Genomic DNA, 15,125 nt, shown 5'->3' on the forward strand with positions numbered 1-15,125 from the left:
ACAACCCAAGGGTCTTTAGAGGTGCTGATTATCTCTCAGGTGTGTGTGTGTGTGTGTGTGTGTGTGTGTGTGTGTGTGTTGAGTGAGCATCTGACTACAAGTGGTCCTGTCACACCTGATACTGCTGCACAGGTGTTAATTCATCATTAAGCAAATGGTGTCCATACATATATGCGAGCCAAGGCTTGGGACTGAAAACACACAAACACACGCACACACGAATACACATGAATGGCCACTGACAAACGCACAAAATGTGTACACATAAAAACATGTATTCATGCCAGGGCACAGGCTGTACCCAGAACACCAGGATCTTTAGCTTGTATTACATATGAAAGTTAAAGACTGACTACAATTTTGTCATTATTTCCATATTTTAATTGAAAGGTTATACAAAAACATTTCTCCAGTTGTGTGAAATTTCACTTTTTTTATATAGGCAAATCTGACAAATCTATAACACTGACATTGACTCTGTTTTTAGTATATTTGATGGCTTGCTTTCTTCAGTTATACCTTGTTTTAAGCACTAATCAAGCATATTTTGTTCCCAGTAAAACAATTAAACCGTATATAAAAACATGTGAGCTTAGAAATAAAAACCTGTTTATATGTAAATCAAAAAGAGCAAAAAAAAAAGCAAACACTTATGTAACATAAAGTTATTTGATTTAGCACTTGTACATGGCCACGGGTCAGACATTGTTTTACAAATTCATTAATGCGAGTACATGTAAACAGATTTATAATTTCATTGTAATATCAGAGACTTTAAAAGTGTTTTTAGATCATTGCAGGTTTTAAATTGCAATGGAGACCTGGGCTAGTCGTTACAACAGGAAGTCACAAGGGCCAAGGAGTTGTGTTTTGTTATCTATGCAAATTTAGGGTAATTTTACACAATTTATTAATACAGTGTGCTTTTTGTTTTTAATAAGTAAAAAATGTAAAAACTAGCCCCAGTCTCTCATTACTGGTATAAGAACCCAGCATTACAAATGATTGTTAGTGTCATCAATGCTTTTTGGGTTTCTTATGGTCCACCGGCTGTGCTGCTCTGTGCTTTCTGCTCACTTAGTGAGTTGGCCAGGTAGCCCACCAGCGTCAGGTACTCCTGGAAGCTGACCTTCCCGTCCTGGTTGTCATCCAGGCCTTTCATCATGTCCTTCACTGCTGAAGAACTGTCAGTGTCCTGAGAGAGACACAGAGAGTGTGAAATCCTTAACAATTTGGCATTGCCCAATCAAGCTTAATCCAAAAAATAAAAATAAAAACACACACACAGACAGACAGACAATGAAGTGCAGTCTAGAGTTTTTTTTTTTTGTTTTGTTCTGTAGTGCGGCATGCTATACTTCATCTAAAACTACTTTTAATTTTAATTAATTTAGCTAATTATTTTATAATTATTATGCATGTAGCACTTATGACCTCATATTAATTGAGAGATTATGAAATATTTGTACTTTTCATTTAATTGTCACATGAAAGGACCACCTAAAATAAACCAATGAAGGCAAAAGGGTGATTCAACAATTATTTAACAAATATATTCACTTATACATGTATACCTTGAAGCTAGAATCGTCATCTTGTAGTCCATGGACATGTTATGTGTCAACTAAATGGAACATAATGAAAGATTTGTTACTTACACTCAGGATGTTTCCCAGCTGACTCTGGACTAACTTTTGGAAGTTCTTCCCACCCAGGCTCTCTTTTCCCCGTGCTGAGGACAGGAACTGCGTAACAACTGTTTTAATGGCACCTTCCATATCTGTAACTGTATAAAGGAGAGAAGAACATACATTGTATAAAAACAAAGATTCAGTTTTCATCCTGTCACTATACCACAAAACATGAGTTTTCTTTGATTTTCACTTCAAAATTGCAGGTAAACAAATAATTACAAAGAAAGGCAAATAACTAAACACAGAATTTCAAGGTAGTTGGGTTGTTTTGAACCAGCGGTTGGGTTCAATTTTTACTGCAATATCTATTTTTAGGATGGAGTAAGTGACATTTTAGCAGCGGGATGACTAAAGGAAGGTCAGGCACTGGAAAATGAGTGACCTGAGGAGAGGGATGATGCTAGAATAATTAAAGAGCACGACGGAGGGAGGAGGACGGAGGAGCAGAGGAGGAGTGTGCGGAGCTGTAGAGTGTATACCACAAGACAATGGAACCTGTGATCTTTAACAGACATTCGATCCACTCAGGCCACAGGCTCACATTACTGCTGGGGTTGCCTGCTACATGTCTGTTACACTCTCTCTCTCATCCAACAACATACTGTATAAACACAAAAGCCCATACACACTCTTTGAAGGATGCCTGTTCACACAGGCCTTTCCTCTTGCATCAATACCCCTTTCTAACTTCCCTACCGACACACAAAGTAAAGCAATAAAGTGTAGCTTACTGCATTTCATATTCTTGTACTGTAGATCCTATCTCCTATTTGACACTAACAAATAATTAATGATCTAATTTGGGTTTCCTTCCAGTGACATTTAACAAGCTTATCCATAACAAACACAAGGTACAGTACAAAAAAAAAAAGAAAAAGAAAAAACAATGAAGGCCACAATTCCACAAAATACATAAAGTATACACCGAAGAAAAGGTGTAGGATTTACTTCATTCATATTCTGCAAGTCAATTTCACAAATAATAACAAGGAAACTGCAAATCATACATACAATGCACGTATGATACATACAAATTACAAAAAAAAAAAAAAGATTAGTTCTGGACAATATTGATGAATGGCTGATATTCAAAATTCTATACTAGTTTGTGTATTTAAAAAAATATATAATAACGATAATTTTGAGACCTGATGAATACTATATTTAACAATTTTATTAAATTATTAGTGTTGTAAATGACTAGCTTAGTGAGCATTAGCCTATATGATGTTAAACGGTTATCTTAATATAAAAATGACAATGCATAATTTCATATATCCAAAAAATAAATAAAATAAACTCTGATATTGGATGATAACCAATGTTTCCTATATATTGTGCATCCCTATAGTGTATCTAGTAATCAGATTTTGCTGCCTGTCTGAACAAGGCCTTCATTTTCCATTGAGGTGAACTGCAACACTCACAAGCACACACAAAATTATTTGATTTTAATGTGCGTGTGACGTATAGGTAATTCTATAGGCCACCCTTTTCAGGCAAATCTTCCATCTAACAGACGTCACACCTGAATACTTACACTACACCACTAACATTAGTACACTACACCACTGCTCTGCCGTCTTCCCAATTACTGATGGCCCTCTATTAACCTAATTAGAGAAAGAGAGAGAGAAGCCTGGGCAGGGTTTGGGTGAAAATTACAGGAGGAGACCTGCTGAAATTTACTGATAATCATGGTTATTAATCCTCTCTCTTATTAGAAACAAGTGTGGTTTTGAATTACTATTTTTGGCAAGACAGATTTTATTTGTATGAAGTCATGTGTTTAGCTGTGAGAGGCTTGTGTTTGCCGTCTTTGTCTTAAAGATGTTGTCATTGTTCTAAATGAGATGTGCTCATTAGGTGTTACTCAAGCTCAGACTTGGTCAGACAAAGGCAAAAGCATCAGACAGGCTGATTGATAGGTGCTCCTAGTGATTAGTCCCAAGAGACCCAAACAAACTGTCATGTAATGAGATGCTGTGAAATTCAGAAGTCAACAAACCCATGAACCTTAGCAGAACATGCCAGCTGCCAAATGGAAACGAGCACTAAAACCACACAGAAAGGCACTGCGATTGATGCCACAATTCTAAACAAAACAGCTTTAAGTGCTGGAGAGCAATTAACAAAGTAGTGACAATAGTAGCTCAATCAAATATCATTGGAAAGTCTTAAATATTATAGTGAATTGATTTGTCCAAAATGCTCCCCACTGTTATTTGTAGTGCTGAAAAGTGCAGTTTATTTTAGTGAATAATCCCATCTCATATTGTTGGAAAGTCTGAATCTTTATTGTAAATTGAGTCATCCTAAACAGCTGCCTCTCTCTTACACAAGACCATTTTCAACTAAAAACTGAAAAAGTTTGATTCATTTTGGCCATTTATATACATAACAATAGCATATTGGGGTCATGAAAATAAAAACAATAAAAACAAGTTTCCAAGTGAGAGTTTTAAAAATGGAACAGTTGTCGCATTGGTCCCAAACTCAATTACTGCAGGGCCAAAGCTCTGCACATTTTGGCCGTTTCTCAAACGGAAGGCTGCATCTTTCCAAGGTCGCATTTGTAGGCTGCATATGTCATAAAGAAGATCTTATTTTAGAATATTAAGAGATATAAATTTGACCGATATTCTTAGTTAAGCGTAAATTGTTGTAATAATAAAGATAAGATAAACTTTAGTGTCCTAAAGGAAATTTGTATTGGACACATACAATATGATATCTGCTGTTTTATACAAATAACATACTATGAACATATGATACATACATACTGCAACCCGTCTCTGCCCTACCCACAATGTACAGTGAACAACTAAACTGCACCCTACATATTTGTGCAACATACCTTTAATTATGTTCATATATAGTTGCACACACCAGATGGGGGGAAGAGTTTAATATATATATATATATATATATGCTTATGACTCGTGATTATAATACTCAGTAAACTGTAATAAACCAGGCTTGGTGACATATGCAGCCTGCAAATGCGACCTCTGGAGGATGCAGCCTTCCATTTGAGAAACAGCCTTTAGCTCCAACCCTATTCAAACACACCTGATCCAGCTAATAAGGCGCTTCAGGATTACTAGAAACTTCTAAGCAGGTCCTGGTTGGAGCTAAATTCTGCAAAACTGTTGACCTCCAGGAATTGAGTTTGAGACCACTGCGTTATCTTGTAAACTAAACATGCAAATTTGTGAAAACGGTGATGACAAATTCATGCATAATACATGTACAGTCTATTAATATGTGCACATGTGTTTCTTAACAAAGTGACTTCGCCAACTACTGACCTGGCATGAATAGAACATAATTTTTAGTCATTTTAGTGGATCTGAGTGAACGGGATACTTTTGACAACATTGTCATCTTTACTCAACAACTTAAAAAAAAATGCAAAGGAAAAACTTTTCTGTTTAGTTGTCATGTAAATGTACCATTATTTGTGGTGTTACAATGTCCATTAAATTCTACTGAAGCAGTTCATTCACATGGTTCATGAACAGTTTTTAAAAATGAATAACTTATTTGAGTCCCCAAAATATACATAGTTTGACTCACTTGTGTAAATTATGCTGTTCTTATAAAATTTACCTGTTCAGGTTTAATACTGTTAATTGTACCCAACAAGTGTTCATTCAGTCAAAATCACTCATTGTGTCTGTGCCATATTTAGTAGCTAGCTATATAATTCTTGAAGAATAGCCTACTTCAGTATTCTGAAGAAGCCCCACTGCAGTCTACTGTTTTGAAAGTGTACTGCAAAGAGCTAACAGGGCAATTTTTTTAAATGATTTTTATTTTTAATAATTTATTTCCCCCTTAACTTTTTGCAGTTCAAAACAGTAGCTTGACTGTAGTATACAGTAGCTATTTGAAATGATTAAGCTTGTAGCATGAAAAGTTCGGTAGCTTCCCAAATAAATAAATAAATTCTCACTAATCCCTGTGAATAAAACCTATGGTGTTCACCCTAAACAAGCTCATCTGGATGATTTTTCTGATCACAGGGCAAATAAAGTAGCGAAATCACATCTATTAGTGTGCTCTCCTCAGTTTTCTTCAATGAACTGCATTCCATTCTTGCTCCTCTAGATGTCCCTCCAGGCTACTTGTGGTTTGCCCTTGTTTCCTGATGTTATCATGTTACTGAAAAATGTCAAAATTGCAACCATCACTGGATGAAAATGTAAAGAATGAGGTTGAGAACGTGGCTGAAAGAATAAGGCTTTGTCGCATTTCTCGTGTTCAGCGATCAAATAAACTGTTGCACTTGTGTGGACAGGTGGTGCCCAGCTCTTATTTCTTTAATATGTTCTTGTTCCCACAAGATCATAGCTACTTTACTTACAGCTCTCACAGTTAACTCATTGCCCTAGCACGACCGAATGATCTATTTAAATGAGGCCTATTTAAAATAACTGGCATTTCATTTAGACTATTAGATATCCTTTCTGTAGCTAAATATAGCTATAAATCACTAATTGTACTAATTAGCCTACTCATATTGTAGAATTTATAATTTTTAATAATATGTAAAATCAACCATCTTTTTTCTACAGTGATGTGAATGACGACAGAGTGACACATTTGGAACAACGTGATGCTGAGTAAATGATGACGCAATTTAATTTCGGTAGTGGACTGCCCTTTAAGACTATTTTTTATTTAGTGGCGGTGTTCGTTTTTTCAGTGTATGTATGCCATGTAAACGTAGAATAAGAAGCTTGTTCTCTGTCTCTTCATGAGGTGTGAATAATTTCCTTAGCTTGTACCAAGCTGTCAGCTCTTGAAGGCAACGGTGAACAAGTTGTCTCGAGCTCTTTTGGTTATCAGACAGCTCCCACCGTTGCTGTCTTATCTCTGTATCCTATTCATAATTAATGTCGTTCTGGTGGCCGTGTCGCCGGTGACACATTGAGGTCGTGCTTCGTCCGGTTAAGGATCGAGTGCATTCCCCCCAAACTCCCGTTATATCGACTACAGGGCTTATCACAGCAAACGGCGCATAATAAGCAGCGAATCTATTCACCTCACACGGAGGATTTGCGCGCGCGCGCTCTAAGAAAACGCTGTGAATTAATAAAAAACCAGGTTTCTGATTTCTTCTTTGTTCTAAAGGGAGAAGGGCTTGCGTTACATCTATAGGGAATCGGATCGGCTACTTGTAGTCACTGGACAAGTGAGCCTACACTCGCGCGTTAGGGCTGAAATATTCACGCAGGGAGTGGGATTAAACGGAAAGTGGCACATCTGCATTGGGCACCAAAGTTTATGGAACCCATGCCAAACCCATGTTCAAGCATATTAAAACCAGCTAACAGACCAGTTTGACCAGCTGAAAAGCGCTCTCAACTTCCATAAAAAACAGCAAACAGAGACCAGAAAACGCCTTTTTCAGCAGGGATTACGAAACAAAACAAGATAAATAATGACTATCCTTAAACACAGAAAAATCTGGGCAAAATTGATATATTATCCAGAAGAAAACATCTTATTTTATTCTAAACCGAAAAAAAAAAACAAATCAAATAAGCAATAGGGTTATTCTACAAACCTCTTAGGATCAAATTGGACTGCTTACCTAGTTTTGTAAGGAAACTTTTCTTCTGCTGATTCTTGCCTCTTCTACCTTAACCCAGTACAATGCCTAAAAATGCCTCTTCTGCGAATTCCAATCTTCCCAAGTTGCTTTTTTCCCATCAAATCACTGGGCGTATACCTAGAACTTTATGGGTGGGGAAAACAGGATATATTACTCAAGAGAGGTGTTGTGCGGACATAACTCCCCTGAAAGCATACTGTCATAACCATGTTGGAAAAATGAGGTGAGAGGTGAGATTTAAGAAGTGGATAACACCACTTCAACTGTTTTTCTTCTAAACATCTAAAGCCATTTTCTGCTCTCTGATTTATTGTAGTGAGTTCTGTGCCTGCATGGCTCATGTCTGAATGACCTGTGAGTCAGTGTGTGCCAGTCACAAGTAAGAGCATGCCATTTGATTGTTGCACAAAGCCTTTGTTAGACTAGTGAGATCATCATCCAGCCACACCTTGAGAGCTTAGTCAGATACCTTTTCTGAGTTTCTAGCCAACATGCTTTGCCACATTGATCAAAATATAAGTTTTAAAAGTTTTCTTTTCTGTGTAACATTCTTTCTGCAGCATGAAGTTATTTGTGCATACGTGAGGGCGGAAGAGAGAAAGAATGCAGCTATGTGAGTGAGAAAGCTGTGTGCTGCGGGGCGCACAACATACCAGAACACAATTATCAGGAACATGTGCTTTCCAGTTACCAAAACAAAACCCTCACAGTCCAGTGATTCTCCTCCACACTGTTCACTAAGCCCACAGTCTCCGTGTTTGATTGGTACTATGCAACATTAATGTAGGGTTTGTTTGCCTTTGAGTAGCATTGTTTGCCATCATAATTATTGCCAGACAATGCAACGTAATTTCTGGCTGTAAGTGCCATTAAAACTTTAATCACGAATCAAAAAACGGTTTATAAAGTCAAACCTAGAAACAAATAAATAGGTCAAATAAAATGTTTTCTTTTACAAGTTAATGTAAATATTCTGTTTAGGCGCTCTACTGGCTCAATCTGTCTGACCTGCCGAGGACCCCCACCCACTTCCTTCCTTGTTTTATTAATTTTTTTATTTACTGATTTGTTTGGTTTGTTTAGAATATGAGGTCATTCATATAACATGGATAGCATGATCAGAAAACACATATTAGGATTTACGGCTAACTACTGTCTTAGTAGACTATTTAAAAACATGGGTAGCCACCATGGGTAGTATTTTGGGACCAAGATAAGTCTTGACAGGAATAGAATATTGTTATGGATGTAAAATCTAGCACATTATATCAAGCAAACACTGTTAAAACCATGATTAGCACATGTTGTGAAACAGGACACACCTACAATCTGAGGCTAAATCTTAAGACCTCTAGTTCCTGCATCACATAGGCCTAATTGTAAAAAATAATAATTATACAACATAACCTGTTAATACATTTTAATAAAAAACTTTTATGTAATCTAATATATTTTATTAGGCAATTGTTAACTTAATATTTTCTCCCAGTTTTCAAAGATTTAAAGAACATTGCTCAACTTCATAGGTGTAACTTCTGACGTTTCCATGCCAGAAAATGTATTGTGCAAGAGCAGACATGAGAAGCGCTTCTTGAAAGATTTATGGTTTTAGAACTGTATTTCAAATCATCTTTATAGATGACATCATGACATGGATTAATTGATTGGCTGACAAAATAAAACTACGAGCCTACCCCACTGGTATTACGTTGGAAATTATTATTATTATTATTTTTTTTTTTTTACAAAAATCCATTGATTTATAGTAGTTTTGCCAATGCACATTTATGGATGGCTCTAAACAACTTGGAATAATCTTGTTTGTGTTATGAGCGGCAAAGAGTCTTCAGTCAAATGGCATTTATGACAAATTAAACAAGGCAGCTGATGATGTTTTAATCATGGTTTTGTGAATTTCGTCAAAAATATCACTGGAGTATAGATTTAAACTATAAACTCCCTGTGTAAACATTCTGGTTCATAGTGTTTAATGAGGTTTTAGTTTATTTGACCATGAATGAGAGAGAGAGAGGGAGAGAGAGAGAGAGAGAGAGAGAGAGAGAGAAAGAAAGAGAGAGAGAGAGAGAGAGAGAGAGAGAGAGAAAATAAGCCTCTCTGTGTAACAGCGCCCTCTAGTGCTTTACATTAAGGCATTGCCAGATTTACATCCAAAACACAAATTCTAGCAAACTATCAATACAGTAGCTTGTACAAACACCAGCATGGTATATAACTTATAAATTATTATTATTATTATGTTCTTGCTAAGATATTACAGTAAAACAGAGCACATCAACAGAAGGTAACAGGAGGAGGAATTTTAAGTTAGCAGTAGAGTAGAAATGAAGATATAAATAAACATTCATAATGGGAACTGATAGTATTTTAAAAATGAATCACCAATGGTGGGATATTTGTTTTTATGTTTGAGTGTTTTAGATATGCAATCTGTGTAGCACAATGTAAATTTATGTTCCAACATTGTTTTAGAAAAAAATGTGATGAGTACAATTTATTCATTTTATGAATTGGTATAATTAAGTTTAATAATTTGGATTAAATATCATACAGAGACCCATTTTAAAAAGCATGAAAATATGGGATCAACTAGTTACTCCATTCTCACGAATTAACACTGATACGCATAACATTTCTAAGTGTAACAAGAATTGTTTGAAAATTATAAGATAAGTAATCAGATTGGTTTTCTATTGCTCTTTGACAGCTGTCCTTGTGTTCAAGCAGGACTGCACCAGGTGTAGTTTCAAGCAGCTTCCTGTAAAACAATTCAGATATTATTTCAAATTGAACACCTGTAACATGATTCTTGATGAAGCATCAGTTTAGATGCTTGAGCTATTGCCTCAGTGTCATTCAGACTTCTGCCAGTGTCCTGCTGCTTCTCTGTACTCACCGTGTCTTCCTCTGCAATGTTCCTCCTTAGACGATCCCAGAAATGCACTCTGTCCCCTTTATCCTCGGGCCAGTCCAGATATGTACGTGATCTCACCAGTTTGACCAAACTATGGAAAGGAATGATAAAAGTACTTACACTGTTTATAAAATGATAAAAATTACATGAAGTTTACACTAATAATACAGTATTATTAAGCTTGGTAAGAGTTGGTAAGATAAGTCGTATGCTCACTAAAGCTGCATTTACTAGATACAAAATACAGTTAAAAGTAACATTTTTATATCATTTCAGATAAATAACTTTTTAATGTTAATATACTTTAAAAAGCAATGTACTCCTGTGATGGCAAAGCTAAATCTCCGTTACTCCAGTTATCAATGTCACATGATCCTTCAGAAATCTATTGTCATCATGTACTTCCTAGACTCATCATTTCAGTTTCACAGTAATGTTCTTAAGTGGGGCATCTTCACCCATCTTGCCCTAATTACCGATGAAAAGCAGAAAGCTCAAAAGGAGAGATGTGTTCGAGGAAGATGAGGATAAGACGGTGTTTCTGTTCTTCCAGCTGCCGGTGTGTGGCCACTCGCATCTCCAGACTGCACCAGTTACTGCGCAGATACCGCCGACTGACCAGACACACGGTGCACTGACTGCTGTAGATACTCTCAGTGATGTTGTCCATGATATCTTTACCCACCTAAAAGATGTTTCACAAGAATGTTTTTTTGTTTGTTTTGTTTTGTTTTTTTACAGTGAGACTACTTCTTGATGGATAACACTTATGAAAACAACAACTACTTCAACTAATTTATATTCAGAAGATCAAATAGTACTTCATTTCAACCTCACCTCAAAGTCCCTGTGGTGCAAACACAGCCTCAGTCTCGGGTTCCCTTGTTCCTCCAGCCGAGGAGCCATCTCCCCCATGACCCAGGCCTCATCACGGCTACAGAAAGACACAAAGGCATCGTACCGCATCTCCTCTATCTCCCCATCAGCCCCCTCGACGCGTCTCCTCCTCCTGTGCCACTGCCTACCAAACCTCCTCTCCACCAATCCTCTCAGGTGGAAGAAGAGGACTACAGAAGGCCAGCGTGCAAAGCGATATCCAACAGCTGCCGACAGAAGAAGACAAACACTTCCAGCTGTGGCTAAATAGCAGATGTACTGCTCGTCAGTCTGACACAGCTTCTCCATGGTCGCCAAGAAGTTGAGTTTCTGATAGTGCCAGATACACTTCTGCATCTGCAAGTAGATCACCTGCACTGTTTTCGTGCTTTCCGCCCAGTCTAGAATCCAGCCGTTTTCACAACTGCAATGGAAATCCACTTTATCAAGAACAAACGCTGTCAGTGCTGGAAGAGCTTCGAACATGCCATCAATCAGGACCAGAGGACTGTCGCTGTAGAGGCGCAGCAGCTGCAGAGACGACAGGTCTTTAAACATACTCTCGGTCAGGAAACTCAGGTGGCAGTTTACCAGCACTAGAATCTGGAGTCTTGTTAGGTTCCAGAAGACCCTTCCAGAATCTGTATAGTTAGAAAAGCTCAGGTTGATGAGCTTGAGACGCTTGAGACGGTGCAGAGTACTGATTTTAGTGTTAATGAGAGGCGCTCGTTCAGCTCCCCCTGAGATCTCAAAAGACTCCAGGTTTGGGAAATAAGGTGCCATGAAGTCATTCTTGCATATGAAAAGGGTGCAAACCACTTTCAGCTCTCTAACTGCTGTAAAGACAGTAGTATTACAGTCCGCAAAATCCAGTCTGTCTCCATTTAGTTCCAAAACAAACGTTCCCTCAGGCTGTGATGTACGTCCCAGGAAGAAAGTAGTTCCATAATGTGCATCAATACTCAGTCGCTGTATTTTTGGTGGAAATACGTTAAAAATCCTATTTAGATGCAACTCATAAATATACTCCAGTTTACCCAGTGTCAGCTCGCGAAGCTTCTGCTGATCCTGAAATGTTCCGTCCTCAATAGTCTCAATGATGTTGTTATTGATATGCAGGACCTCCAAAGCCTTAAGAGATCTGAAATCCATTGCAGTAAGCTGTGAGATCTTATTCGAGTCGATTTTGAGAATTTTCAGGTGACGCAAACCTCGAAATGCATGCAGCTGTAGGGTTTTTATGGTATTATAGCTGAGAAAGAGCTGCTCGAGAAGAGGCATACAAGCAAACTGGTCTCTGCCGATTTCTGAAATTGAGTTTCCGGTGAGGTCCAGCAAGGTTAAGGACCAGACAGTCCCATTCACAGCAACACAGAATGGAACATCTGTCAATTTCATATAGGACATTTCCAGTGCTTGAAAACCTATATGACCTGTCCAGAAACTAAAGTCCAGGTGGCCTACTTCTGATATTCTGATTAATAACTTTGTCAAAGTTGTCCCACACTCTTTTAAGCCCTCTGCAGCCAATCTGTCTGTTAATGTAAAAATTAGGCTGAGGGATTGAATATGAAGGTGGGTGACAAGATGACACAAATCTTTGAAGTTTGTTGAATATTTTTTCATTACAGTTCCTGTCAAACTCAGCTCATTGACTTTTCCAATCCCAGACTCCCAAATACTATCCAACGACTTGCCTTTGAACTCCAAAAAAAGGCTGGAGAGGTTCTGAAACACAACTAGAGAGTTAGCTTGAATGTTTGTGATACTGTTCCCTATTAGATAAAGGTTTTGAATCCCAGAGAGGACAGTCACAGGCCATGTCTTGGATCCCCCTGGACATCCATTGGTCTCAATCGTTGAAATCCCACTGTCTATCACACTCAGGTTCTTCAGATGGGACATTCCATCCGGAAGGTAACAGAAAATATCACTAAGGTCCTGCGCACAAGTTCTGCTAATCTCTAGTCTGGTTACGCTAACCAACGGATCAAATATACTGCTGGATACATTGATTAACTTAAGACCTCTCAGTGTCAACTCCTCCAAATTAGACAAACCAGCGAATGCGAGAGCGTCCATGGTCACAGACCTACAAACTGTCTCACTGAAAAGCAATGACAAATGCTTCAGATTGGGGAGTCCTGAAAAGGCACCAGATTGAACCCTCTCCAGTCTTGTCCCATCTATTTGAAGGACCTCCAAAGAAGGTAAGTGTGAAAAGGCATCAGCAGAAATGCTTGAAATATCACCAACAATACAAAGGGATCTAACTTCAAGACCTACCTCTGACAGATCAGTGCGCAGGTTTATGATATTGCAGTCTGCATAAAGACCCTTTCCTGGATAACGGTAGCAGTTTGGAGTCTTGGGCATTTCTCTGAGGAGATGTTCCTCGATGGTTAAGCAGCGTTTATGTATAATAGTAAAAACGACATGGCAGATACTTAAAACCAGTGTAAATCTCCACCAGAAGCACAAGGAATTGGAGTCATGCACAGCCATTGTAGAGACTCTAGACGAATCTACTCTGCCTTCACTCTCCAGAAGATTTTTATTTGCATTTAACCTCACTGCACTTGTTCAGACTATTCTCCTCACTTCCTCTTTTACTATAAAAAAAGCACAGGTTTTCTTTTTAGAAATCTTAGGCCCTGCCTCTTTGCTGTATAACGGTTTTCTCACTGAACCATTTTTAACATCAATCTAACTGAAGGAAAGGTAAAATACAGAGGATCTCACTCCAAATATTCAATGAGGAAATGTGGGATGTGATTTTCTTCAGAATTACTATGAATTAAATATGTATATTAACACAGAACGATAATTATTATTTTTTTGAGTATGCTATTTACATTTAATCATTTAGCAGATGCTTTTATCCAAAGCGACTTACAAATGAGAACAATAGAAGCAATCAGGTCAACAAGAGAACAACAACAGTATACAAGTGCCATGACGAGTCTCAATTAGTCTAGTACAGAACGCATAGACAAGTTTTTTTTTTATATATGAAAGACAAGAAAAGTCCTAGTATTAGTTGGTTAAGTGCTGGCGAAAAAGAGGAGTCTTTAGATGTTTCTTGAAAATGAGCTGTACGAATTGAGATTGGTAGGTCATTCCACAAACTTGGTGGATTAGCTTTTTTATGATTAGCTTTATTCCATTACATGACTTGGACAGTTTAACCCTGTTAAATAAAGTTGTAACATTGTAAATTGCTGCATGTGCATAAAACAAGCAGCAAGAACAATCACTTCACAGTTCATTCGAGACATTCATGCAGACATGCGGGCCAAATAAGTTCACAAACAGTGCAGCACATGAGGAACTGAAAAACCCTTTTTCTATTTTACTGTTTCTATTCAGGAACTACACGTGATGTTGTGATGAAGAGATAAGGTATCGCAGCCACCGATGCAGGCCTTTTTTTTTATAGAAGTTTTCCTAAAAATGCTTAAATCTTACAGCAAATAACTAAAGCAACACATCATGCATAACCGTATGCATCTGTTTATTCTGTGAAGTTTAACAGCAAACATAGTTCCATAACCACAACCATCTGAACTTCTGCAATTAACGATTAAAAAACAAATTACACTTATCAGTGATGCATTTTTTGTTACAATTTAGCAGTCTGTGAAAAACGTATACATGCTACATTTAAGTAGTTAAGTGTACACTGCTCAGGTTTTTAAATTTGACTGTACAACCCGCATAGCATCTGTGAAAGCCAGACTGTAAAGGTGCAAGCAGCTTTGCCTGACAGTGTATAATTTGACAAAAGTGCAAAAAAACTAAAACGAAAAAAAATATTACACCTTAAAATTACAAACCTTACTGAACTCACCTTACTGCACCACATACAACTAGGATGGCCTGTACTATTCTTTAATGATTTGCTTATATATTTTTTAATGATTACAAAGTTCCAGACAATACAAGCATATTACTTACTAACGATATCCTCCATAAAATGTTATAAATACTAGTGAACCTC

General features: G+C 37.5%; 2 protein-coding genes across 2 annotated transcripts; both read right to left on the reverse strand.

Annotated features, from left to right (window-relative positions):
- Positions 1-358: 358 nt before the first annotated feature.
- On the reverse strand, positions 359-7,448 carry LOC132158358 (protein S100-A16-like). The gene is made up of 3 exons (XM_059567737.1): positions 7,297-7,448; positions 1,659-1,786; positions 359-1,195 (listed from the first exon to the last, which is right to left on the reverse strand). Exons 2-3 carry the CDS (start codon positions 1,776-1,778, stop codon positions 1,037-1,039), a joined length of 279 nt encoding a protein of 92 aa, XP_059423720.1. The 5' UTR covers positions 1,779-1,786; positions 7,297-7,448; the 3' UTR covers positions 359-1,036.
- A 2,272-nt stretch (positions 7,449-9,720) lies between these two features.
- LOC132158359 (toll-like receptor 13) lies at positions 9,721-14,058 on the reverse strand. Its single transcript, XM_059567738.1, has 4 exons — positions 11,087-14,058; positions 10,726-10,934; positions 10,232-10,340; positions 9,721-10,093 (listed from the first exon to the last, which is right to left on the reverse strand). The coding sequence occupies exons 1-4, from the start codon at positions 13,628-13,630 to the stop codon at positions 10,082-10,084; spliced, it is 2,874 nt and encodes a 957-aa protein (XP_059423721.1). The 5' UTR covers positions 13,631-14,058; the 3' UTR covers positions 9,721-10,081.
- Between the last annotated feature and the right edge of the window lie 1,067 nt (positions 14,059-15,125).

This window comes from Carassius carassius, chromosome 15 (genome assembly GCF_963082965.1).
Source record: "Carassius carassius chromosome 15, fCarCar2.1, whole genome shotgun sequence".
Taxonomy (NCBI): domain Eukaryota; kingdom Metazoa; phylum Chordata; class Actinopteri; order Cypriniformes; family Cyprinidae; genus Carassius; species Carassius carassius.

What these genes read in the sequence shown, in the direction of transcription:
- LOC132158358 (XM_059567737.1), bottom strand. Translation starts at nt 1,778, where the DNA reads ATGGAAGGTGCCATTAAAACAGTTGTTACGCAGTTCCTGTCCTCAGCA. An exon ending in AGCTGGGAAACATCCTGAGT is followed by an intron (nt 1,196 to 1,658) that starts GTAAGTAACAAA and finishes TGTCTCTCTCAG; the next exon opens with GACACTGACAGTTCTTCAGC.
- LOC132158359 (XM_059567738.1), bottom strand. Translation starts at nt 13,630, where the DNA reads ATGGCTGTGCATGACTCCAATTCCTTGTGCTTCTGGTGGAGATTTACA. An exon ending in TGCACCACAGGGACTTTGAG is followed by an intron (nt 10,935 to 11,086) that starts GTGAGGTTGAAA and finishes AACATCTTTTAG; the next exon opens with GTGGGTAAAGATATCATGGA. An exon ending in GAGCTTTCTGCTTTTCATCG is followed by an intron (nt 10,341 to 10,725) that starts GTAATTAGGGCA and finishes TCCTTTCCATAG; the next exon opens with TTTGGTCAAACTGGTGAGAT.